The sequence below is a fragment of the Talpa occidentalis genome, unplaced genomic scaffold (genome assembly GCF_014898055.3).
Source record: "Talpa occidentalis isolate TD23 unplaced genomic scaffold, MPIMG_talOcc4v2.1 talOcc4.17, whole genome shotgun sequence".
NCBI classification, from domain to species: Eukaryota; Metazoa; Chordata; class Mammalia; order Eulipotyphla; family Talpidae; genus Talpa; species Talpa occidentalis.
This window is the reverse complement of record NW_023601754.1, coordinates 27,863,061-27,890,607: the sequence shown is the minus strand read 5'-3', so window position 1 is coordinate 27,890,607 and position 27,547 is coordinate 27,863,061. Positions and strand designations below refer to the sequence as shown.

General features: G+C 44.3%; 1 protein-coding gene across 1 annotated transcript; it reads left to right on the top strand.

Moving 5' to 3' along the window:
- Positions 1 to 72: 72 nt before the first annotated feature.
- SLC7A9 (solute carrier family 7 member 9) lies at positions 73 to 27,280 on the top strand. Its single transcript, XM_037516367.1, has 13 exons — positions 73 to 206; positions 1,039 to 1,152; positions 2,848 to 2,995; positions 3,268 to 3,510; positions 3,894 to 4,019; positions 4,191 to 4,290; positions 4,965 to 5,009; positions 5,439 to 5,562; positions 6,289 to 6,392; positions 20,169 to 20,265; positions 21,147 to 21,296; positions 25,230 to 25,404; positions 27,157 to 27,280. Exons 2-13 carry the CDS (start codon positions 1,066 to 1,068, stop codon positions 27,219 to 27,221), a joined length of 1,464 nt encoding a protein of 487 aa, XP_037372264.1. The 5' UTR covers positions 73 to 206; positions 1,039 to 1,065; the 3' UTR covers positions 27,222 to 27,280.
- The last annotated feature ends 267 nt before the right edge of the window (positions 27,281 to 27,547 follow it).

Sequence of the window (27,547 nt, the reverse complement as noted above, 5' to 3'; positions counted from 1 at the left end):
ATGGTGTATCCAAGCTGCATTGCTCAAAGGAAAAAAAAAAAAAGAAAAAAGAAAATGTGTTTAATAATTACCTTTGTTGACCTCTGTACCTTCTGGCTTCCTCCACTCCTGGGCACAACACATGGCCATTCCGAGGGCGCGACCGGTCAGACGCAGGCGAGCAGCACCACGAGCAGCGGCCTGGTCCTGCAAGGTCAAGGGAGAAGGTAAGGCCCCCGGGTGATGGGAAGGCTGGCACGGCCCTGGCCGGGCTGCAGAGGGGCTTTATAGAAGGGGCACAAGAAATGAGTCACCACCGAGTCAGCTGCCCTGATTGTTCTCAGCTTTTTTTCATTCTTGACATCACTTGGTAAAACATCTACGTTACAGATCTATTGTGTATGTGTGTGGGGGGGGGGCTTGGGGAGTAATTATGGAAAACATTCCATCCTATACTGGATTCTACTAAGTACATTTCAGGACATTTTTATTTATTTATTTAATTTTTTTTTTAATAATAAATTTTATTTTTATATTCCCCATACAGTTGCAACCCCCCCTTTCTGATCCCAATCCCTCCCCTCCCACCCCCCAAAAGTGTCTCTGTTTCATAGTTTTTTGTTGATTCTGATTTTCACTTTCTTATAGTTATTCATTTTCCTGGTCCCTTATTTAAGTTTTCTATATTTCAGGACATTTTTAAATATTTACTTTTGGGGAAATGAAGTTGGGCCACGGAGAGGGACGCTTCCGAGTTTCAAGGCTGGGGGTTGGTAGCCCCTGGCATGGCTCAGGCCTGGAGGGTGGGGGTCTGCAGAAGGGGGTTTAAGAAGAAAGAACCATTCTGGGGCCTGGTCAGCCATCACCACAAACTGTCATTCTTGGGATTGTACAAGTGACCCCTAAGGGATAGACATTTTCTAGAACAGAAGCTCATGACCTGCTTTCGGAGTCAGTGGCCACCAGCCTGGCATGCTAGCCTGGAGCAGTCCTGGTGGTGTGCTGGGGCATCTGGTTTGCTAGACCATGTGCTGAGCCCAGGCCTGGCCCTCCTTGCAGCCTCCTAGAATTTTCAGGTGGGAGAGAATGGAGGAGCCAAGCCTGAGAAAAAGGAGAGAAGATGAGAAGTCAGTGCAGAGTGAAGAACCCAAGAACACAAGTCTCCAAAAGGAGGTGAGGCATTCTCTGCGGAGCACCCCTCCACCACCCCCAGTCTCCAGGGTCAGGCAGGGGTGTGGCTACGGGTCTCTGGCTGGTGAAGCTCCCATCTCTTTAGATTGACCTCCTTCCCTCTCGCCAGAGAAGTGGGCATATTCTTGTGTGGCTACCCCACGTGTGCTCCATGTTTGGCAAGCATCTAGAGGGGCTGGCCCGTGCTCAGACTGCCAGGCTCTTTAGGGGTTCAGAGAGGACCCTCTATAGACCCTCTATAGCATCTTCCTCAAATATCTGCCTCACTTAGGGCTGGACAGCTCTAGTGATGGGGAAAATGATTGTCTTAGAGAGTAAGCTAGGGTGTCAAATGCACAGGTGTGAAACAGAAGACCCCTTGGGTTTGGGATGTTGTAAGGGATGGTTTGCAGGGGCCTATAGCCTAGGATGGGAGCAGAGCATGCGTGAAGATGGGGCTGACATGGGCCTGCAAGAAGGGGAGCTTAGGGATGAGTTGGGTATGGGGTTCCAAGCTCTGCTGCTGGAGGACAAGCTTCAGGCCCCAGGGGTGCAGATGAGCAGAGAGGACGCTCTATAGCATCTCCCCCAAATATCTGTCTCGCTTAGGGTTGAACAGCTCTAGTGATGGGGATGGGGCTTCAGGGAGCTTCCAGGGCAGGATGGGTGGGTGGGGCTTTGGGGAGCACCTCTTACTAGCAGCAGGTGGTATTTGAGGCATGGCATGGTTTGACTGTGGGCTGGGAGCTTCATGAGTGAACCCCTGCCTTAGAGAAGGAAAGCTGGGGACCGTCATAGCGCTGGGCTTGGGCCTGAGACCCACAGACACTGCCCCGCCCCTCCTCACTCTGTGTATCCAGACATGCAGTGCCAGCTGCCTCAGGGGGCCAGGACCCAGGCCAATAGGAGACCATGCTGGACATTTTATTCCTTAATAAAATTGTTTTTCTTGATTCATGTATAATTTAAATACATGAAATGTGCAGATCTTTAGTTTTCTGAGTTCTAACAAAGCAATCACCCCGGAAAGCACCCTTTCCAGGCAGGCCCCCAGGCTGAGTTCTCCCCCTGGAGGTTAGGTTTGCCTGTTTTTGAACTTCACAGAGGTGCAATCAGACAGTGTGTGTCTGAACTGTCTTGTCAGTAGGAAGCTCATACCCTGCAAAACAGCATCGGAGAACGTCCACAGCCCCACGTGTGTCTGCCCCTGGGGCCTCCATGGCTCACCCCAGGGACATCTCTGACTGGGGTCTCAGCGCCTGACCCTGATTGCAGCTTTGGGGGAGACTCTCCCTTCCACCCTGCCCTGTGAAGCTGTGTCCCAAGGCCTTTCTTGGTGACTATTTGCTAATTCAGCCTTTACCATCCAGGCCCTATGTCCAGGGTGGGAGGTAGGTGGGAGTGAGTCCTGACCAGGTCCAGTGCGCTGCAGCATCACACGGGGCAGCCACATCCTTTCTGAGCCTCCATGGCCTCCTCTGTATAATGGGTGTGATCACGGCTACCTGACTCCGGACGCTGCTGTGAAGGCCCAGAAACAGAGCTCCGCTGTTAGCCTTGCCACAGCCCTGGGTGAAACAGGGGACGTGGCTTGACAAGGGGCCGCTATGGCTGCACCCAAGGGGGCGGGGCAGGCCCGGGCCATAGGGCCGGGTCCCGTGGCAGCACTGACTCTCCTCTTCCTCCTCCGCCTCTCAGCTGGGCCTTTTCAGCGGCATCTGCTTCATCGTGGGCAGCATCATCGGCTCTGGAATCTTCATTTCCCCCAAATCTGTGCTGAGCAACACGGAAGCTGTGGGGCCCTGTCTCATCATATGGGCGGCTTGTGGGATCCTCGCGACAATGGGTAACGGACATTCTGCTCCCTGGAGACCCTCCCTGTTGAGTGTGGAGATAGGTGACCCGCGCAGCCAGCTGTGCCCTGGTCTGGCAGCCGCTGCACGCCCTTCCCCTCCTTTCAGGGCTTGTGTGCAAACAGGCATGAGCGGGCTGTGCCGAAGCGTCCAAGGGCCAGAACGCAGGGCGGGCTGGGAGAGAGCAACATGGTGGGCCCTGGCAGGCAGCCCCCGAGGGAAGGGGGCACCCTGCGCCAGGCCAACCCCTTCCTCCTGTGTTCAGGTGCCCTGTGCTTTGCGGAGCTTGGCACGATGATCACCAAGTCGGGCGGCGAGTACCCCTACCTGATGGAGGCCTTCGGCCCTCCCGTCGCCTACCTCTTTTCCTGGACCAGCCTGTTCGTCATAAAGCCCACATCCTTTGCCATCATCTGCCTCAGCTTTTCCGAGTATGCCTGCGCGCCCTTCTACTCGGGCTGCAAGCCCCCTGAGCTGGTGGTTAAGTGCCTGGCAGCCGCTGCCATCTGTAAGTACCCAAGTACCTGGCACAGGTGATGTGGGGAGACTTTGGCTTTGGCTCCTCTGCATCCAGGTGGCCAGTGCATCTGGGTCTGGGCACCAGTGAAAAGCAGGGCAGTGTCTGATCTTGGCATAAAACCTCACCCTTGGGAGGGGCGTCCAGGGAGAGGCTGCTGCTGCGGGTGGTCCCCGGGGGCAGCACTTGGCTGGCTCTTGGCTGCTTCTCATCACCCTCCAGACGCAGCTGGATGTCAAAGGTGCACCAGGAGGTGCATCTGGATGAATGGATGGCAGAACGGTTGCAGGGGGCCTGGGAAGGGGAAGGAGGCCCAAAGGAGGGGGCACAGAGCTCACGGACCTGACACAGACCGTCCTCTCCCCCCTTTCCAGTGTTCATCATCACGGTGAACGCCATGAGCGTGCGGCTGGGGAGCTACGTCCAGAACGTGTTCACAGCGACCAAGATGGTGATTGTGGCCATCATCATCATCAGCGGATTCGTGCTCCTGGCCCAAGGTGACGCCTTCCTTCTCCTCAGGGGACTTTGCTCCTAAGCGAGAACTTCAGCCGAAGACTCTAGTTTCCTGACTTCTCAGGGCCTGGTTAATATCCTCAGTCATCCTGTTCGATCATCAAGACGATGGGAAGCCCCGAGCTGACAGGCACCCCTCCCTGTCTGCCTTACAGGAAATACAAGGAACTTTCAGAATGCTTTTGAGGGCTCAAAACTGACCGTGGGAGCCATCAGCCTGGCCTTTTACAACGGGCTCTGGGCCTACGACGGATGGTAAGCGCTTGCCAGAGGACCGCGCCTGCTCTGTCTTGACTTAAACATGCGTGGAAGCAATGACTTCTTTCTGGGGCTGTGGGACCCTGAGATTCCCCTTCATATCTGCCTTTTGTTAATCACCCTCCCCCTCCCCCTTCTCCCCAAGACACTGAGACACCGACCCCCTTCCCAGTCCCTCTCGGGGCACCAGCCTCAGGGGAGGCCTGTGCCAGAAGCCTCTCCAGACGCTCGCAGGCTCAGCCAAACCAGACGAAGGTGGGCGGCCCTGGCACACGACCACCAGCAGTATCCTGAGGCCCTACGGCTTCAACATCCACAATACTGGGCCTGGCGGGGCGGCTGCTGGTGTAGGAAGGGCGCAGCCACTGGGCTTCACTCCTGCAAAATCCTGCTGATTTCATTGTTTCCAAAAAACGTCCTTTTTCTCTCAGAGCTCCTGGGCAACTTGTGACCCCCACCTGGAGCAGAGTCAGGTGGCCCACAGACCTACTGGCTGACAGGTGTGCCGACGTCCCTGCGCCACCGTCACTGCCATCACCAGGAGTTTCTCAAAGAAACCACCCTGGAATTGCTGCAGGATTGTCTGTGTGGTGGAGAAATAAGATGAAACCTGCATGTATTCGTTTGTGGTGCAGAAAGTGAAGGTTGTTAATTCACTTTTCTCTCTCTAGGAATCAGCTCAATTATATCACGGAGGAACTGAAAAACCCTTTCAGGTAAGACACCGGGACCGGGACAGGCTGCTGCTGGCCTGCTGAGCAAAAGGAGCCGCTTCCCCTCACCGCCTGTGACCCTTTCGTGGTTTCTCGTGTCTACATACCTCCTGGTTTGGTTCTGGGTGGTGGGGAGTCGTTGAGAGGAAGGAACATGCTCTCTGGCTTAGTTTTGCTTTGCAAGCGCTTCTACTCGCCCTGGCGTCTGCGAGAGGGGCAGTTTCTCCTGACTTGACACTGTCACGTGTCCATGCTGGGACTCTGCTGTCCCCAAGTCCAGTGTTGCTGGGTGGGCCTCAGGAGGGGCCGCTGCCACCCCGGGGCCCCCAGGGAGCAGGGGGAGGGCTGCCCAGGGTTGGGGGAGGGTGGGATGACGCAATCTTGAGTGTCTCACTCGGGTGCCATGAACGGACCCTGGCCTGCCCCATCCAGGAACCTGCCGCTGGCCATCGTCGTCGGGATTCCCCTGGTGACAGTGTGCTACATACTCATGAACGTGTCCTACTTCACCGTGATGACGGCGACGGAGCTCCTGCAGTCCCAGGCGGTGGCCGTGGTGCGCGCCGGTGGCCGTGGGAGGGGGGCCGTGGGAAGGGGGCGGCCGGACTGTGGCTCCGGTAGAAGTGCCCGCACAGGAGAGGGGCAGAGAGAACAGGTTAGGGCATTACCCAAGACCTTGCAATATAGGGTGGCAGCCCCTCTCTGCCAGGGCCCAGCACCCTGGAGCTAGCACAGGGTGTGGCTGGAGCAGGGCTGGCTCAGTCAGGGTGGGGCTTTGACAGGCAAGTATGGGGGAGATAAAGTGCAAAAATTGCTGAAGGAGGGAGTCATAAAAATAGATTGTGGGAGGGAAGCCAGGCCGGAGAAGGAGGGACAGGAGGATCAAAGGGACTGGTGCGAGGGCCAGTGGCGAAGGTGGAAGCAACCATGTGCTGGAGGCCGCGTGAGCTGAGCTGGGACTGCGCAGGCCCCGAAGGAAGGGTGGCAGGGACAGGAGGGTGGGACATGCAGTGCTAGCTATGGCGAGGTCACTGACTGCGGGGACAGGTGAGGGGTCATAGGTTGCTGGGGCGGCTAAGAAGGATGAGAGGGAGAGGTGAGCAAGGGGTTCTGTCACCATCAAAAGATCCGGAGACACTGAAGAGCGGAGGCAGTGCTGGCTCCTCAGTGGTTCTCTACACTTCCCTGCCTCGAGCCTGGGCCCCCGTGGGGTGGGCCCCTGGGACAGGTACAGCTGCTCTCTTGGGCAAGATGCCTGGACTCACCCCACTTCTCTCCCCAGACGTTTGGTGACCGTGTCCTCTACCCAGCCTCGTGGGTGGTTCCCCTCTTTGTGGCTTTCTCCACCATCGGTGCCGCCAACGGGACCTGCTTCACTGCGGGCAGGTAGGGGACCGGTACTCACCCTGGCAGGGGGATGTGGCAGCAGGACCCATTCCACATGCAAGGCAGACCAGCCTCAGGGCCGAAATTCTCAGAATTCTGCCAGTGTACCCCTCAGGACACAAGCAGGGGCCCCAAAGCCCATAAGGCTGGCCCTGGGGGGCCTGGGGATAGTGCTGGGACCCCAGCTCAGAGCTGGGTGATGGGGGAAGAGACACTGGTTCACACTTTTTACTATACTTTTTACTGTTTTCTCCTAATGCTATTTCTTGAACATCTCATGTTAATATATACACAAACTAGACCAGAGGCTGCCAACTTTTCTTTCAAAGGAGCAGAGAGTAAATATGTTAGGCCTGCAGGCCATGTAGGTCTGTCATGACTGCTTAACTCTGTCTCTGCATGAAAGCAAACAAGCTGTGAAACTTTATTTACCTAAACAGGCATCGCGTGCCAGCCCCGCCAACCCTCTGGACACCATCAGTCCAGGGACAGTTCACAGCTATGTTGTATTCCATTTTATGAGGTAGCATAACTGAACATAACTTCCACTCATGGGCTGGGTGGGGCTGTTTTCATAAATACTGCTGCAGGGAACATTCTTGAACAACTGCCCAGTACTGCTGTATTCAAGAAACTGCCAAAGGTTATACATTTAAATACTTACAAAGTGAAAGATCTATCACAAAATCATTCTAAAAGCCCAGGCAGTTCTAGTCCTGCACTCTGTTTCTTCAAATGTTTTGGTTATTCTTGATTCTCTGCATACCTATTTGCATTTTAGAATCAGCTTGTCAATGTCTACAAAAATGCCTTTTGGGCATCTTGATCAAGACAGCATGAGTCCATAGGCTGCATGAGTCCATGTAGATCAGTTTGGAGAGGAAATCACTGGGAAAGCATTGACTTGTTTATTTAGATCTTTTACTTTTTTTTCAAAAATGTTTTTTGGATGTAGTTTCCAGTACATAGTTCTTGCACATAATTTTCCAGATTTATCTCAAACTGTTTCTTTTTTTCCCATAGGTTATAAGTACTTTTTTTTTTAATTAAAACTTTTCAGTCTGATAGTTTATTGTAGGACATCACAATTCAATTTCAACAGCTCTGTTGAATTATAAATACCATAAAACTCACTTTGTAATTGTATAGTCATTTCAGGTAACTTAAAAAGTTGTGCGAACATCATCACAATCCAATTCTAGAACATTTCTATTATTCCAAAAAGCTACCCCACGCCTGACTGTAGTTAATCCCTGCTTCTACTTACAGCCCCAGGCAACCAATGATATGCTGTGAAGTTGTCTTTTCTAGACATTTCATCTGAATGGAATGATACCATCTGTCGCTTCCAGTCACATCTGGTTTTGTTCAGTTAGCATATTATTTTTGAACTTCTTCCAGGTCTAGCTTGTATCCGTTCATTTCTTTCACTTGAATGGTTTCCCATTACATGGAAACACCACATTTTGTTTATCCACTCACCAGTTGATGAACATTTGGATTGTTCCCAGTTTGGAACATTATGAACAATGCTGCTATGAATATTCACATGTATATCTTTGTGGGGACATATGTTTTTATTTCTCTCAGGTAGATTCTTAGAACAGAACTGCTGGGTCATATAATAACTTCTAAAGAAACTGCTTGACTGCTTTCCAAGTGGTTATTCCACTTTAATTTCTATAGCAGTGCATGAGAGTTTGATTCACCACACTCTCACCAACACTTGACAGTGCTTTTTGATTATAGTATAACAGTGGGTATTGGTATGTCCTTATGGCTTTAATTTGCATTCCCTAATGACTAACAATACTGAGCATCTTTTTGTGTGTATATTAGCCATCCACATATCTTCTGGTGCGGTATCTATTTAAGTCTTTTGCCCATTTAAAAAACTGGTTTGTCTGTCAACATGCTACTGAATGATTATTGGGTTAATAAGGAAAACAAAGGAGAAATTAAAAAAATACCTGGAGACAAACAATGAAAGTTACAAGAACCTGTGGGATGAAGCAAAAGCAATACTAAGAGGAAAGGATATATCAAGAAACAAGATCTCAAATAATCGAACCTTATACTCTAAGGAGCCATAGACAAAGAAGAACAAATGAAGCCAAAGCCACTAGAAAGAAGGATACAGTAGAAACAAGAGTGGAAATAAATAAATAGAAATCACAAAGTATAAAAGAGCAATAAAACTAAGTGTTGATTCTTTGAAAATATAAACAAAATAGACAATCCTCTAACTAGGTTCACTAAAAAAAGGCAAAAACTCTAATAAATAGAATCAGAAATGAAAGAGGAGAAGTTACAATAGACATCTCAAAAATACAGAGGATCATGAGACAATCAAGAACTTCTTTATGCCAATAAATTGGATGGCCTAACAGAAATGGATAATTTTTTAGAAGCACAGGTCCTTTTAAGACTAAATTAAGGAGAAATAGAAGGCTTGAACAGACCAATTAAAAGCAAGGAAATTGAAACAGTAATCAGAAATCTCCCAAAATCCAAAAGTCAGAACCAGACAGTTACACCAGTGAATTCTATCAAACTTTCAAAGACAAATACCTATCTTCAAGCTCTCCAAAAAACTGAAGAAGAGGAAATGCTTCCAACCATTTTATGAGCCAACATTACTGTGATGCCAAAAGCAGACAAGGACATTACAAAGAAAACTATAGACCAATATCCCTGATGAATATAGAGGCAAAAATCCTTAGCAAACTGAAACCAATAATAATACATTAATAAGATCACACATCAGGACCAAATGGGATTTTTTAAAAAATGTGTTTATTTATGCATACAAGAGCTGGGGTACAGGCCAGAGATGCAGGGGGTGAGGGGATTCACCAGAGACAGAGCAGGGAATGGAACAGGCAGACCGACTGAAATACACTGCTGAGGGGAGCAGCGGGCAAGACTGGAGAGGTCTGCTGTGCCATGTGGGTTGCTCCCTGGCCGGCCGGGGATTGAACTCATGCTGCAGAAGCTGTGGATTGCTTCATAGTGCGGTGCTTAACCCCTTGCGCCACCAGGGAGGCCCCAGGACCAAATAGGATTTATTCCAGGGGCCCAAGGATGGTTCAGCATACACAAATCAATCAATGTAATTCACCACATCAACAAAAGGAAAGAGAGAAATCTTGTGATCATATCAATAAATGCAAAGAAAGCATTTGACAAGATTAAGCAACCATTTATGATAGAAACTTTAAAAGGGGGGTGGATTGAAGGAACATACCTCAACACTATAAAGTCTATATATGCCAACCCCACAGCTAACATCATATCCAATGGTGAAAAACTGAAAGCCTTCCCTCTAAGGTCAGGTATAAGACAAGAACGTCCACTCTCAGCAGTAGTAGTCAACACAGTATTGGAAGTCCTAGCTAGAGCAATTAGGCAAGAGAAATATATAAAATGAATCCAAATTGGAAAAGAATAAAACTATCACTGTTTGCAAATGCCATGATAATATAACTAGGAAGCCCTAAAAACACCACTAAAAAACTATTAAAAACAATAAATCACAACAGTGAACTGGCAGGCTATAAAATCAATGTACAAAAGTCTGTTGTATTTGGATATGAAAAAAAAAAAACACAGCAGATGAGAAGGAAATAAAGAAAACAATCTCATTTACAGTCACATAAAAAATATCTAGGAATAAACCTAACAAAGGAGGTGAAAAGGCCATTACAACAAAAACTAACTGTAAGTTGTTGTTAAAAGAAAAAGAAGGAGGGGGCGGAGCAACATGGCGGCGAGGAGACGCTGCGAGTAAGATCTCCCATTAAAAAAAGTTAATAGGGAGGAAAAGCGGCAGGTCCCAGTGAGAACCGGGACACGGAAGATAAACGGGTGACGCCAGCGAACTACCCGAAGAAGAAAGTGGCCATAAAAGAGGACCAGAAGGGAGGGAAGCGCAGAACCCTGCTCCCCTCCCCCGCCCACAGAGGCGGCACTCTCCGACCCGCAGAGAGGAGGAAACAACAAACCAAAACGGCCAACAAGAACAAACGACGCAGCAAGCGGGACAGTGAGTGGAAAGGAACTATTGCAGCCACCACACCCCGTGAACGGGAGCTGAGGCGAACCCTGCAGGATCCGCCGCGGCGGTGAGCGAACGGCTCCGGGCGCCATTAGAGAAGAACAAAGACCCCGGGAGACACGCACACAGCCCGGGCTGCCGGTAAGCTGGCGCGGGAAAGCGGCGCGCTCGGGGAGCTTGAAAAGCAAGTGCAGACCGGAATCGCGGCTGCCCAGGTACCCGCGCCTGCGACCTAGGCTTGCGGGGAGACGACCTAGGCTTGCGGGGAGACGCGCGGAGGTCCTCACTGAGGTGAAGGTCCCTCCCTGAGTGAGCAGGAACCAGGCGCCCAGGCACGGGAGCGGTGCAAAAGGCGCCATTCCCGCGCCACTGAACTGGGCTACAGCCCGCGTCCTGGAACTGAGGGCTTTGAACTGAGACCCGGGGCACGAAAATTCGGGGCGTGGGTTCTCCACGACGGTGGGGCACAAGGCAGACACAGCACCCCAAAGCTGTTGAGGTGTACCCTACCATTCCCGCTCTGTTCCCTGTCCCACGGGGTGGGGGGGACGAAAAACAGCCCCCCAAGGACAATAGGAGAGATCTCTGGCGCCACCTAGCGACCAGGAAAAAAAAAGTCACTAACACCCCATAGAACAGGAAATTTCTTAAGACTGCTTGAAAAGGGCAGAAGGCTTCTGCAGTGGCCAGCCGGGAAGTTATTCCACGCCAGGCCCCTTCCGACCAGCAGTCTGAGCCCACAGAGGGAGCAGGCACCCACGTCCGGGGCAGACCGGGTGCGCAGAACAGTGTGCCTGAAACCGGAGGCGCAGGGACTGCATCCCGCTTCGCCATTTGAGAACAGGGACATTTCTTCAGTAAAAACTGCCTAAAACCAGCAGAAAGCTCCCCCAGAAGGCAGAGATGGCTCCTGGAAGAGCCAGAGGGGAGCGGAGAAGTTCACCCAAGATGCCAGTCAGTCCGAGCATCACAGTGTCCCAACGCATACGACAAATTAGAAAACAGACAGTAGGGAGTAGAAGAACCACACGCAACCTAACAACTCCTCAGGAAAGAAGCACACCACAAAAAGAAAACCACTCCCCAGATTGCAACGACAGCAACTTGGAAGAACTTCTGAGCCTTCCAGAAAGAGAATTTAAAATTGCCATGATTAAAAAAGTGATAGATCAGAAGAAGGAAATTGAGTCCCTAAAGAGGGAAAACAATGGTCAGAAGAATGAAATTGAGTCCCTAAAGAGGGAAGTAAAAGAAATGCAGGAGATCAAAGAATTAATGGAGGAACTAAAGAACTCCGGGAAAAGCAAGGAAAGCAGAATAGATGAAATGGAAGAACGAATAAGTTCTCTTGAAGACACAGAAATAAAAAGAACCAAAACAGAAAAGGAAAGAGAAGTACGAAGGAAAAAGAATGAAGAAAGACTTCGAGAACTATCTGACTCCATGAGGAAAGGAAATATAAGAGTTATAGGAATTCCAGAAGGAGAGGAGAGAGATGTAGGAACAGAGAAAATATTCCAGGAGATAATTGAAGAGAACTTCCCAAATGCGAAGAAGGAGCTGAAAATTGATATACAAGAAGCAAGAAGAACACCAAACTTCCACGACGAAAGGAAAAACACAGCAAGACACATAATAGTAAAGCTCCCAAGAATCCAGGACAAGGAAAAAATAATGAAGCTGACAAGAGGGAAGAAACAGATAACATTCAAAGGAAAACCAATCAGGCTGACATCAGACTTCTCTGAAGAAACACTACGGGCAAGGAGAGAGTGGAGGGACATAGTCAACAGACTCCAAGAAAACAGATGCCAACCAAGAATACTCTATCCCGCAAAGCTCTCTTTCCTCCATGAAGAAAGAATATGGACCTTCCCAGACAAAGAGAAACTCCGGAATTTCATTACGAATAAACCCCCACTCCAAAAAATACTACAAGGAATCCTAAAGCCAGAACCTCAGAGGGACGAATAACAACGAAAGAAGACCAAAAAAAAAAAAAAAAGTTATTAAAAGAATAAATAAAATCAAAGGAAAGACAAACATAATGGCAAATACAGATGCTAACATATCAATATTAACTCTAAATGTAAATGGACTAAACTCTTCAATAAAAAGACACAGAGTTGCAGCCTGGATTAAGAAACAAAACCCAACCTTTTGCTGTCTCCAGGAAACACATTTAGCTACAAAAGATAAAAATAGGCTCAAAGTCAAAGGATGGAAAACAATCCTACAAGCAAATGGGCCAAAAAAGAAAGCAGGAACAGCTATACTTATATCAGATAAAACAGACTTCAAACTCAAAAAAATAAAAAGAGACCCCAATGGTCACTACATTATGATTAAGGGGACAATACTTCAAGAAGAAATAACACTCATTAACATATACTCACCAAACGAAAGAGCACCAAAATATATCAGACAACTGTTGTCCTCTCTGAAAACAGACATCAGGGAAAACACATACGTAGTGGGAGACTTCAACACACCACTATCAACAATGGATAGATCAACAAGACAAAAAATAAGTAAAGAAACTAAAGCTCTAAATAAGGACCTAGAGCATTTGGGCTTAACAGACATCTATAGAACACTAAACCCAAAAAAAACGGAGTACACATTTTTCTCAAGCGCACAAGGATCATTCTCCAGGATCGATCACATACTGGGGCACAAGACAAACATCAACAGATACACCAAGATTGAAATCATACCAACCATCTTTTCTGACCACGAAGGCATCAAACTAGAAATAAATCATAAAAAGAAGGCAAGGAATTATCCTACCTCATGGAGATTAAAAGCCACACTACTGGAAGACCACTGGACTAATGAGGAGATCAAAGAAGAAATTAAAAAATTCTTTGAATTGAATGACAAGGAGGACACCAATATCCTAAATGTATGGGATGCAGCAAAAGCAGTAATAAGAGGAAAATATATAGCAATAGAAGCTCACATCAAAAAACAAGAAAGAACTCAAAGAAACAACCTAATCTCGAAGCTCAAAGATCTAGAAAAAGAACAACAAAAAAACCCCAAATCCAGTAGAAGAAAAGAAATAATAAAAACCAAAGCAGAAATAAATGAAATTGAAACTAAAAAAACAATCCAAAAGATCCATGAAACCAAGAGCTGGTTCTTTGAAAAAATAAATAAATAGACAAACCCCTAGCCAGGCTCACAAAGGAAAAAAGGGAGAAAGCACAAATACACAGGATCATAAATGAAAGAGGAGAAATCACAACGGACACAGCAGAAATCAAAAGAATAATCAGTAACTACTATGAACAGTTATATGGAAACAAGTTCAACAATCTAGAGGAGATGGACAAATTCCTACAACTCTACAATCACCCAAAGCTAGATAAAGAAGAAATAGAACACCTAAACAGACCAATTACAAGCAGCGAAATTGAAATGGTAATCAAAAACCTCCCCAAAAACAAAAGCCCAGGGCCTGATGGATTTACAAATGAATTCTACCAAACATTCAGAGACGAATTAGTGCCTATCCTTCACAAACTCTTCCAAAAAATTGAGAAGGAAGGGACAATACCAAACACGTTCTATGAAGCCAATATTACACTAATACCAAAACCGAATAAGGACAACACAAAAAAGGAAAACTATAGGCCAATCTCCCTAATGAACACTGATGCAAAAATCCTCAATAAAATTTTAGCTATCAGAATCCAACAATGTATCCATAAGATAATTCACCACGACCAAGTTGGATTCATTCCAGGGGCACAAGGATGGTTTAACATCCGAAAATCAATCAACGTTATCCAACACATCAACAAAAAGAAATATAAAAACCATATGATAATATCAATAGATGCTGAGAAAGCTTTCGACAAAGTGCAACACCCATTCATGATAAAAGCCCTTGAAATTCTTGGGATACAAGGAACATACCTCAACATCATAAAGGCCATCTATGAGAAGCCAACAGCCAGTATAATTCTCAATGGTGAAAAGCTGAAAGCAATTCCATTAAGATCTGGAACAAGACAAGGATGTCCACTCTCACCACTGCTTTTCAATATAATACTGGAAGTCCTAGCCAGAGCAATAAGACAAGAGAAAGACATCCAAGGAATCCAAATAGGAAAAGAAGAAGTCAAACTATCACTCTTTGCAGATGATATGATAATATACATAGAGAACCCCAAAATCTCCACAGAAAAACTAATTCAACTCATCAGTCAGTTCAGTAAAGTGGCAGGATACAAAATCAACACGCAAAAGTCAGTAGCCTTCCTATACACAAACAATAAATCTGAAGAAGAAGAAATCAAAAAAACCACCCCTTTTATTATTGAAACAAAAAAAAATCAAATATTTGGGAATAAATCTAACAAAAGAGGTAAAGGACCTATACAAAGAAAACTATAAAACACTGTTAAAAGAAATAGAAGAAGACACAAAGAAATGGAAAGACATCCCCTGCTCATGGATTGGAAGAATAAACATTATTAAAATGGCCATCCTACCAAAAGCAATATACAGATTCAATGCTATTCCAATCAAAATCTCAATGGCATTCTTCAAAGAAATAGAACAATTATTGATGAAATTCATATGGAATCACCAAAAACCCCGAATAGCCAAAGCTCTACTGAAAAAAAAGAAGGAAATGGAGGCATCAAACTCCCAGACTTCAAACTATACTACAAAGCCATAATCATCAAAACTGCATGGTATTGGAACAAGAACAGACATACAGACCAATGGAATCGAATAGAAAATCCAGAAATAAACCCACAGATTTATGGTCAACTAATCTTTGACAAAGGAGCAAAGACTATGCATTGGAGCAAAGAAAGTTTGTTCAATAAATGGTGCTGGGAAAACTGGGTCGCTACATGCAAAAGAATGAAGCTTGACCACTACCTCACACCATACACAAAAATCAACTCAAAATGGATTAAAGAACTAGACATAAGACCTGAATCCATAAAATACATAGAAGGAAATATAGGCGAAACACTACGGGATTTGCACATCAAAGACATCTTTACAGACACATCACCCAAAGCAGTGATAGTGAAGACAAAGATAAACAGTTGGGACTACATCAAATTAAAGAGCTTCTGCACAGCAAAAGAGACAATAACAAAAACAAAGAGAAACCCCACCAACTGGGAGAACATTTTTGCACCCAACACTAATGATAAAGGACTGATCACAAAAATCTGCAAAGAGCTGATGAGACTCAGCAACAACAAAGAAAATAATCCAGTCAAAAAATGGGCAGAAGAGCTAAAAAGAAACTTCTCTGAAGAGGAAATGCAAATGGCCAACAGACATATGAAAAAATGTTCAACATCACTTGCAATCAGGGAAATGCAAATCAAAACTACCATGAGATACCATCTCACACCAGTGAGAATGGCACATATTAAAAAAACTAGCAACAACAAATGTTGGCGAGGATGTGGAGAAAAAGGAACTCTTCTGCACTGTTGGTGGGAGTGCAAACTGGTCCAACCACTATGGAGAGCTGTGTGGAGATTTCTGGACCTACTAAACATAGAGCTTCCATATGATCCAGCAATTCCACTCCTAGGTATTTACCCAAAGGACACAGAAACATCAGTTCCAAAGAGCACCTGCACCCCTATGTTTATAGCAGCACTGTTTACAATAGCTAAGCTTTGGAAACAACCCAAATGCCCAAAAGTAGATGACTGGATCAAGAAGATGTGGTACATATATACCATGGAATATTACTCAGCATTCAAAAAAGATAAACACATGCAATTTGCAGCAACATGGATGGCGCTGGAAGGGATCATGCTCAGCGAAATAAGCCAAAAAGAAAAAGAAAAATACTGGATGGTCTCACTCATAGCAGGAATCTAGAAAACTTAAATAAGGGACCAGGAAAATGAATATAAGAAAGTGAAAATCAAAATCAACAAAAAACTATGAACCAGAGACACTTTTTGGGGGGTGGGGGGCGGGAGGGGAAGGATTGGGGTCAGAATGGGGCGTTTGCAATTGTATGGGGGAATATAAAAATAAAATTAAGATTAAAAAAAATAAAAAAAAAAAAAGACTGAACAGAGAAATGAAAACACAAAAAAAAAAAAAAAAAAGAAGACACACAGACATGGAAAGATATTCCTTGCTCATGGATTATAATAATCAACATTGTTAAAATGGCCATTTTACCAACAGGAATATCCAGGTTCTATGTAATCCCTATCAAAGTTTCAAGGCATTCTGCAAAGAGATAGAGCAAATGTTACTGAAATATATATGGAACCACAAAAGATCCTGAACAGCCAAAACAATCCTGACAAAAAAGAACCGAGGTAAGGTATCACAATTTAAGACTTTAAACTATACTACAAAACTACAGTAACCAAGACAGTATGGTATTGGGATAAAAAAAATAAATGGAACAGAATTGAGACCTTAGAAATAAATCCACACTTATATGGAAACAGGAGCCAAGAGTATACAACAGAGAAAGTCTTTTCAACAAATGGTGATGGGAAAACAATAGCCACATGCAAAAGAATGAAACTAGATCATCATCTTGCACCTTCTACAAAAATTAACTCAAAATGGGTTAAAGACTTTGATGAAATATATAGAGCTGTAAAATACACAGGAGGAAAAAACCCCACAACACTGGTTTCGATTCTTTGGGAACTTGACTACAACAACAAGGGAAACAAAAGCAAAAATGAACAAATGGGAGTATATCAAATGAAAAAAGGTTCTGCACAGCAGAAGAAACTATCATTTGAACAAAGACACCCTATTAAATGGGAGAAAATATTTGCACATGACACATCTGACAAGGGGCTTATACCCAAGTTCTACAGAGAACTCACACTATTCAATAATGAGAAAAAACCCAACCCAAAAAATGGGGAGAAGAATTAAATAGACCTTACTCCAAAGAAGACCTACAGATGGGCAACAGGTATGTGAAAAAGTGCTCATCAGCCCTTATTATCAGGGAAATGCAAATCAAAACCACAATGAGACACCACCTCACACCTGTGAGAATGGCCTATATCAAAAAGGCCAGAAACAATTAGCGTAGGTGCAGATGTAGAGGAAAAGGAACTCTTGTACACTGTTGGTGGGGAAGTAGACTGGTCCAGCCCCTGTGCGAAACAATATGGAGGTTTCTCAAAACATTCAGGATAGATCTAACATGTGGATTCAGCATGTCTACCTGAAGAACACAAAAACACTAATTTGAAGGGATATATCAACTCCTATGTTCATTGCAACACTACATACAACAGGCAAATTACGTCCACAACCATAAGTGTGACCAATCACAGATGAGTGGATAAATAAGATGTGGTCCATATATACCATGGAATACCATGCCGTCAAAAAAAAGGCGAAACTTGCCATTTGCAATTATATAGGGATGATAGTGAAACAGCTCAGAAGGAGAAACACATATTCGAGGCTCTGTGTCATATGTGGAATATAAGGAAATAAAACAATGGAACAGACTAAACCAAAACAAATCCTAGAAAATCTGAAATTGATGCTACGAGAAGGGTGGGAGGTAGAAAAAAGGAGTAGAGGGACCCAGTGGACTGTGATGGAGGCTTATTAGGGCTTTGGTAGAGGTGTGGTGTGGTAACATACATCTGAAAAGGTGTCAACCTAGACCTGTAAATCATATACAGTGTTGGAAACCATTGTCTCAATAAATTAAAAAATGCAATTTAATAAAACCAGGTTTACAAATAATACTGAAAAAAAGCAAATGTTTGAAATATAATGAAAACATCAGAGTGAACACATTGACTGATTTTGCATTCATCTTGTACAAGATGGACTATTTGCCCTGGAAGAGCTGTCTTCAGCATATAACTTCTGTTCTGTTAGATATCCTAGGCGCTAGTCTTTATTTTGGGAGGTTTTTATGTTGACATTGGAACTTTAGGACACAAAGTACTGCTTTCCCATGTAATGGACATGTTTATGGATTATCATTTCCTAAATCCTTGTAACTTCTCTACTGTAGGTTTTGTAGTAACAGTAGATAATATACATTTTGAAGTCAAAATAGAGAGACAAACAAACAAGCAACCTGGGCTGTCTGTCCTCTTCTTATTGAACTGCCAGAGTTCTTCATGAGTTCTGGATACAAGGCCTTCATCTGGTTTCTGATTTGCACATATTTTCTCCCAGTGTGTGATTTGTCTTTTCATTTTCTTACTTGCAGTTTTGAAACATTTAAGTTTTTCACTCTGACAAGGTCCACTTTGTTGATTTTTTCCACGTCATGCTTTTGTTGTCATATCTAAGAGCCAGTGTCCATGGTCATGAAGATCTGCTCTTATAGATTTTATTTTTCAAAAGGCACAGATGGCCTCAGGCACAGGAAAAAGTGCCCACCAGACTGACCATCAGGGAAATGCAAATCAAAACCATCTCACCCCCGTGAGAATGGCCCAGATCAGAAGGCCAGAAACAAGCACGGGCGAGGCTATGGAGAGAAAGCAACGTTGAGTGTTTTCTCGTGTGCCTATGGCCATTTGTCTGCCTTCTTTGGAGAGTGTTATCTCCTCTGTCCGTCATTCTCTTTCTGTTGTGTGGTACAAGTTCTTTGTAGATCTTGGATATTAGTCCCTTGTCAGATGTATGATGTGCATTTGAGGGTGTCTTTCTTTTTTACTGGTAGTTTTTTTCACTATGCGGAAGCTTTTATTTGATACAGTTCCATTTGTTTATTTCTGCTTTCGATTTGCTTCCCTTTGGGCTCTCCAAAGACATCCTTGAAGCCAATATTGTGGAGTTTGTTTTCTTCTATGTATTTAATGGATTCTGGTCTTTTTTTATTTTTTAAAAAAAAATTATTTACTTATGCATGTAAGAACTGGGGTATAGGCGGAGGTGCGGGGGTGGTAGTGGTGAGAGGATTCACCAGAGAGAGTGGGGAGCAGAACAGGCAGATCCACTGAAACTCACTGCTGAGGGGAGCAGTGGGTGAGACAGAAGAGGTCTGCTGAGTCTGGATTCTTATCTTATATCCAAGTCTTTAGTCCATTTTGAGTTGATGTTTTCAATTCTATAAAATCTCTTTGCTCTTTTATTTACCTTATTCAATGTATTTGAGCTTTTCCCTATTTATTTTCTGTGTCCTTCCATTTCTCTCTGCTTCATACTCAGACCTAGCATCTAATTTGTTTTTTTCACATGCATCTAATTTAATCTGTTGTTGATTACATTTTCCTTCGAAAGAAATTCTGTTTAAGCTCTTCCATTCTTTTAACACTTAAACATGGTCTTTCAGATGACTGAATCACAGGATTTCTTGGGGGGAGCTAAGGCACTTATATTTGCTGACTCACCTTTGCCTCATTTAAGAACAGTGGAAACTCTGCACAGCTTAGATTTCAGAAGAGCCAGGCTCTTCTGTGTTTGCTTTTTGTCAAGTGCTCTGAGCTCTGGGGTCTAATATTTGTTTCTTGCATCACTTTTAGACCTGAGATCAGATCTCTCCTCCTTGAACAGGCCTCACTAAACTACCCCCTTGATTATTAGGTGGCTCCAGCATGGAGGAAGCAGTTTGCACCTCAGTTACTCCCCCTAAACTCACTCCACCCTGGGGGTCAGATTCCTGCCTGGAGACTCCCCGGGTCACTTCTCAGTGGCCTCCAGCAATGCACAGGACAGCAGAATGCACTGTCCTCAACACACTTTGGGTCACTGTTTTTCAGGCTCGTTTACGTTGCAGGCCGTGAGGGCCACATGCTCAAGTTGCTCTCCTACATCAGTGTCAGGCACCTGACTCCAGCCCCTGCCATCATCTTTTATGTAAGTGTGAATTCCGCCATGGAAACATCCCCTTTCTTGTCCCCCAGTTTCAAGAAATTAAACCTGTATTGCAAACCCCAGTAGCTTTCAAATGCCCCAGGTTCCCGTCATCCTCAACATGACAGTTCTGCCAACCTCTCCTTCTTCTGAATTTGTCTACAAAGGAGCCTATCTGAATCTTTCAGGTGTGTCCCCTCATACATACACTATGTATGTTTCTATGTTCTGGGTCCCTGGTGATAAGTCATACAGAAATCCACATGCTATCAGGGAAGGAGAATAAGGCATTTTACAGTTTCTCGTGTGGTCCCAGAGTTCAGAAGTCATTGTGCAGTAAAGGCCCTTTGAAGACTAGACAGGTTCCTCTGTGGGGCGTAGACCGTGGTTGTGTGCAGCTTTCTTGGGCACCCAGGCCCTCAGTTCAGGGCCAGACTCCACTTCTCTGCCTGGTAAGACCCAGATGAGGAAACAGCCCCTGAGAGTCAAGTGCAAGCTGAGGGGTGTGCAGCTGAGACAGGCCAACATCGGGCCTGGACAGCCTGAGTTTCACAGTCCCAGGGCCTCTCCTGTGGTGAAAACTTTCCGGAAGGAAAATTCATAATTAGAAAGAGGGTATGATATACATAAATATTTTGTTTTTCCTCTGCTTAAAACTGTAACTTCAAAATGTACCTATTTCCCAAATCTTTTCATTGGGTTCAAAGAGACCACCTATCACAGCCAAAACCTGGCTTTTAGCCCCCAATATAGTGGAATACACAGGCACTTTCATTCATTTGGAAGTGTCTATCCACAGGAAAAACTACCTCTTCAGCCTTCTGTGAAATGACAAGGATCACATTTTTATGCACTAATAACCTATACATTTTTTTTTCTACTAGGGTATCATTGCGACTATTTACATCATCCCTGGTAACATAAACTCATTAGTCAATTACTTCAGTTTTGCTGCATGGATGTTTTATGGCTTGACAGTTCTGGGACTGATTGTGATGAGGTTTACGAAGAAAGACGTGAAAAGACCTATCAAGGTAGGTTTACGATCTTAAATGTCACAAGTGGCTTTGATTTCTTGAAATGAATTACATGGAGGTAACTTTTAAATGCTAGTGGTATGCTTTCTATTTTCAACCTGACTTGACTCTTAAATATCCTATTTTAGAGTTTGTTCTTCATTTCCTATTACAGCTTATGATTCCATCAGTCCTCTAGGCAGTAAGTATTAAGTTACCAAGGATACCCATGGCCTAACCAGAGCAAGGTGCCAGTGCTGACAGTTCTCAAACTCTCAGGCACACACTTTTCACAGAGTCAGGGACCTCCCAACTCTGGCCCCAGGCCGAGCTGAGCAAGCCATCTAGGACCCCTCCCACCTCTCTGCGAGGCTGGCTTGGGGCTACACACCAAGGAGAGAGGGGGATTTACTTTGTTCACTTATTTTAGGGGACTTTTCTGTTATCCGTGAAACAACTGTTATTTAGTTCGAATAGCAAGATACAAGCAGCAGAGGGTGTGGAAACTTAAATAACCACACAAGAAAAGGGGTGTCTTTAGCTTTAGGATTCACTACTGGTCTTTCTGGAGCTGCTGTATCTTGACTATCATCTCATCTCCAGAGTCCACATAGATATGGAGCCTGGAAGAAGACCTTCCGCCTCAACCAGGTCATACACCACGCAAAATCATGGTGGTAGAACAGATTGTTCTTCACAGAAAATCCCTCAAGCAGAAATAAAAAGGATTTGAGAGAAAAAACTAAAGGAGACAGAGGGGGAAAAAAGAACACATTTGTACTTGTAGTTTCTGAAGAAGGAAACCAAAGTAAGAGAATGCTGAGAAACTGCAATACAAGAAACGTGTCCTGGGGAAGGAAGGAGAGTGGGGGGAGGGACTGGATCCAACACACGCAGTGTAACTGGGGCGTCTGAACTAGGAGAAGCCAAAAAGAAATTACGTTCTGATAAATGCTGGAGCTTTAAAAAATGCTTTGGGTATCCACTCTCCTTCCCTTCCTCTCCTGACACCCCTCCACCAATTCACATACAAAGGAAAGTGTAAAATGCAGGCATCAGACTTCTCATCAGCACCACGAGAGACCATAAGGCATATTTGGTGTACGTCTATGTTCCAGCAACATATTTGAGATATTCAAAGAGAAAATGTAAGCCAAAGACTTCAGTGGAGTTGATTTTGCAAAATAAAGTTACAAACAGGAAAGCACTCAAGGCACATGTTGCCCCATGAAACCTTCCTGAGTCACCTGGAAAATGAGCCTTAGAAACTAGTCATTGGCATAAGGTGATTATACTTAACTGCAGAGCTAAATAGGAGATAAAGTTAACACACTACACAAATATTAAGCACTGACATATGTCTGTGTGTGTGCATGTATGAGTTTTATGTCAACAAAAATGGAAGAAAAAAGCATATCAAATATGCCTAAGAAAATGCCTTACTATTTAAAATTACAACCTGGGGAGAATTCCTAGCTGATTTCATTATTGCTTATAATAGACAAAATTTAAAAATGAGGCTAAGGTATTATATCCTACCATCTATAGTGGTTAAGTCTCAGAACGAAGTCTTAATAGATACCAAAAGATATGTCAAAAAATTAAAAATAGCAAGATACAAAACAGACTGTAGCGGCAGGATGGTCACTGAGCAGGTTTTCTGATCCGGCAGTTGGGGTAAAGGAGAGTCTTGGAGCCCTCAGTGGCTTTCTCAGGCTTTTATTGAGCTGTACATGTAGTGTGGCAAACAGGTACACGGCAGGCTGGGGTGCCGGGGGGCCAGTACGCCATCAGGCCTCCAAGCCCGGGGCAAGTCTTCACTCTGGGCTTCTCTGGCCTTCTCTCTCCCCTTCTCTCTCCTGTCTCTCTCCTCTTGCTTCTCCTGCTCCTTTCTCCTTTTCTCCCAGACTACCTCAATACTCCTCCCATGGTCCACAGAAGTAAATAAGAATTTGCAACAATGTAACAACTGCAGGTGCCCCATCAGGCAGGGCAGTCTTAATGGTTGGAGGGCAGAAAACCCCGAAAAACCATTTGCTCTCTACACAGACCACATCAAAAAGACCCATCTATGAAGAGTGGTTGACACAGATCAGAGCACTTCATGGTTACTGATTTCTTGGAAGAATGCTTACTAGGATTTTTGTTGATGTTGCTGTTTTTTGCTTATTAGTTTGTTTTTAATAGAATCTAAGAACCTCTAAAGTCTCATTTCCAGTTACTATAGGCAAATAAATATTGAAATTCCCAAGATGCAATACAGTTTTTTACAGTTTTTAATTACACATATGGGAAAACTTTCAAATTGCGTTCCAAGTCCAACCCCAATCAGCATCATGTGTTGGCATATTGACAAGTGGGAGTCGTGTGTGTTTGGGGGCTAGGAGGTCATGCTACTGCACTAATGTCAATCACTTCTTTAACCATACAAATTGGTTGGTCACCAAGAAATCATTCCTTTACTTCCTAACAGCATTTAACACACTTTCTCCATGCACACATACATATAAACACAGTTCAAAGAAAAGTGCAATGAAACTTAAAAATCAAACTTGAGCCTACAGGCTCAACTTTGGTACTAAGAAGAGAATGCACACCTCAATTCTAGAGTTATCACTTCCTACCATATGGGGAGAAATTCTCCATTGGTGAGGATGTGGGGGGCAGCTCTCTCATTCATTGCTATACAAATGACAAGCCACCATGGAGGAAACACGGCATTACCTACCAAAACTCTGTAGTCACCTTTTGACCAGACACCCCATTTTGAGGTAATCTATTACTAAGTGAAATTAGCAAAAATATAAAATATAGGCGTCACCTACTCCAACATTAATTGTAATAGCAAGAGGTTCCCAAATGTCAATCAACAGGAGATTGGGTGAGAAAATCTTTATTACAGCCACAAAATATAATATGCAGTAGTAAAAAAAATGAGTAATCCTTTTACATGTTACTATGACTTATCTGTGGTATATATTAATAGAAAAGTGCAAGGTGCAACACTACCTTTCATGGATTTGCTAACTTTAATGTAAGGGTGGTAGTGGATGAACATGTCTTTGTGCTTACATGTGCTAACTCTCGAAAAGACAATGTGATAATAAAACAAAAAATATTTAAGCTAAAAATTCTATATTAAAAAATGAAAATACAAAAAACAAATCCCTAAAAACAAATAGTATAACCCTTACTCTATGAGAAGTATGTCACATAACACAACAAACAATGACCAGACTGATATTAAAGTGTATTATTTAAATGAATTTCCTTGTGGGTATGTTCTGCGGTTTTAAAAAAACTGCAAAAAAACAAAAAAAAAAAACTTAAACATTATTGCTACTTGTACTCTTAGTTATTTTGAAATTACAGGCACATTGTAGAATAAAGCAAATAATTATGCTTATTGTGCTAACACCAAGAAACAAGATTTTCAGAAAAATAGACATCTAAAGGAAGGAAAAATACAATCTTACATTTGAATTGGAAACACCATAACTTCTTCCCCATCTTGAAAAGCTCTTTTCTCTCTATCCTTTTCTGTCTACCACCAGTCTAGGGGAAATATGAGGGAGAGTAGAGTGAGTTACCAAGCAGAGCTTCAACAGTCTCTGTAGGACACATCACCCAACTCCTACAGTAAATCAATTTATTTTTAAAAACTGATTTTGAAAAAAAGGACACGATTTTTTAAAAAGGACGGGAATAAACATGCTAAATGCATAAGAATCTGAGACATGTACCGAGAATTTCACAGGTAAGATGACACATTTGGCATTTTTGTTAGTCTAGGGAAAAGGAAGAAGGTGGAAGAAGTGAAATTAAACATTACTGAATTTTGAGGAGGGGTACATGGGCTTCATTTCAATTTTCCTGTATCAAGATCCTCAAAAATTTCTAAAAAAATGTGCACTCGCCTCCCAACCACACCACCTTGCTCTCTCGCTGCAGGTGCCCATCGTCATCCCCATCTTGGTGACCCTCGTCTCTGCATTTCTGGTTGTTGCCCCAATTGTCACTGAGCCTGCGTGGGAGTACCTCTACTGTGTGATATTTATACTGAGTGGCCTTGTATTTTACTTCCTTTTTGTCCGCTGTAAGTTCGAATGGATCCAGAAAATCTCAAGTAAGTATCAACAGGGCTGTTCTGCTATTGTAGGCCCGCACTGCACGGTGTCCTGCAGCCTCGTCTGTCCTGATTCTAGCAACACTGTCACACGAGCTCCAGCACCTGGTCATGTCACCCCTGTGGGAGGACAAGGGACCTGTTCCCCTCAGAGTGCACCTCTGGGGTACAATAGTGGTCTCTTTTGTCCCTGCCAATTAACATAACATGTTAAAAAGGAAAGTATCCCCGGTTATTTAAATTGTAGAACACATAAAATTTACCATCTTAACTACTAAGCATACAGTTCAGCTGGGTAGTTTATTCACATCATGGTGCATCCAATCTCTGGGGTGCCACTTTCTTTTGCCTGACAAGCAGACATCATGCCAGGGACACCTTGAGAGTTTGGGACCAGGGCTGAGCCTTCCAGTGCTGAGGCCACGGCTTTTGCTTTCCCCTCAGCAATGTTTCAGGACAGCTATTGTTTAGAAGTGTAGCTACATCACATGTGAGTGCGTCCACTTCTGAAAAGCTGTGGTGCCAACGTGAGGCTCTGAAGGATGCCCATTCTACATCATGCTCTTTCACAAAGTCTCATCTGGAAACGATTTATTATAGAGCCTTCCAAGTGGCCCAGCATCCCCAGGCCAGTGGCAACCAAGGGCTCTTTTTCTGTCCCTCTCCCCCTGGACTGAGTTCCTAGAAAACAGGACTTGGGCTGCACAATGTAATTACTAAACTCAATCAACGGCCACTTCATATTCATTCATCGTAAAGTTGAGGAAAAATCTGCTGCTTCTTGAGCTTGCCTAACAGGAAGTACAACCAGCTGCCAGGCACTCCCACTTGCTTTTTATTTGCAGGCAACTTATGGAAAGCAGATAAGGTACAAAAGAACAAAATCCAACTGGAGGTCAGTGAAGTTGACCCTGAGACTTTAGACTCAGCTTCAGGGACTGAGAGCACTTTTGTCCAGCAGGGCAAGTTCCAGACCCTCACAGCTTCCAGTCCTCATCTGTGGAATCTAGTACTCACTCAACAGTGGAGTTACAAGTGTATCAAGAGAGAATCTATTTCATGTTGAGTAGCAAAGTAAAGCCAAAACCAAAATATGCTTTTCTTTCCATCAAAGATTTTTTCCTTTTCCTGAAATAACTGCCCCCGCTGCCTTACCTTGATCTAGGCCTAAGCTGTGAGGGGACGGCAGGCGCGCAGCCGCAGCAGTGGAAGACAAGTCACTACTGCAAGAAAACCGCCGCTGCCCCCATGCCTTTGAAACAAGCTTGCATTTGATTATATTGTCAGAGTCTAGTCAGGATGACTCATAACCTAACAATACAAAGTATGTCTTCTTTCTCAGCTCTAGGTTATTTAGCTAAGCTGCTCCCTACAAAAAAACTGTGAGAAGTTGGAATTAGGAGGTGAAAAGAACAGTATTTTAAACAAGACATGATCTTAAATGATTCCTGACTAAATATTCAACTCTTGGTCAATGGTGGTATATACATATAAATGAGTCATTCCTATTTTTCCTATAAATTGTCTGATGGCAATAAAATATCATGTTCCTAATGCTTAAGGAAATAGCTTCTCTCCAAGAAACCACTGTGGCCCCAGGACGGTTCTGAGTGCTTCCAGTTGCTGGCACACCCCGAGCTCCAACTCCAAGCGGACCCACCACCAAAGAGCTGTCCTACAGTTCACCCACAGGCAAGGGAAAGTTAATTCCTAATTACTCTTTTCTAACCGCATTTTCTATGACTTCCCCAGACCCTATCACAATGCACCTTCAGATGCTGATGGAAGTGGTCCCACCAGAGGAAGCGCCCGAGTAGCGAGTTCAGTCTCCTGCAGTGAAGTCCAAGTTGGGATGAATTTATTTTTGTAAGCAATATTTGTGGTTATTCCTCATGTTTTTCTTAAGAAAAAAAAATGGATTCAGATGTTTATAATGCTGGTCTTTCTGGCTATCCTTATTCTCTGCATGGGGTTTGCGACAGGAGAGGTGGCGGAGTCTCTAATGTTGCAGGTGAGGATGTAACCTTGCATGGAATGGTGTTGACGGAGGGCTGAGGAAAAACTCCCACCAATGCGGTGGTGACGCTAACAAGGTGCACACCACACCTACTTAAGGGTATGCCTCAAATTCAGTGATCAACAA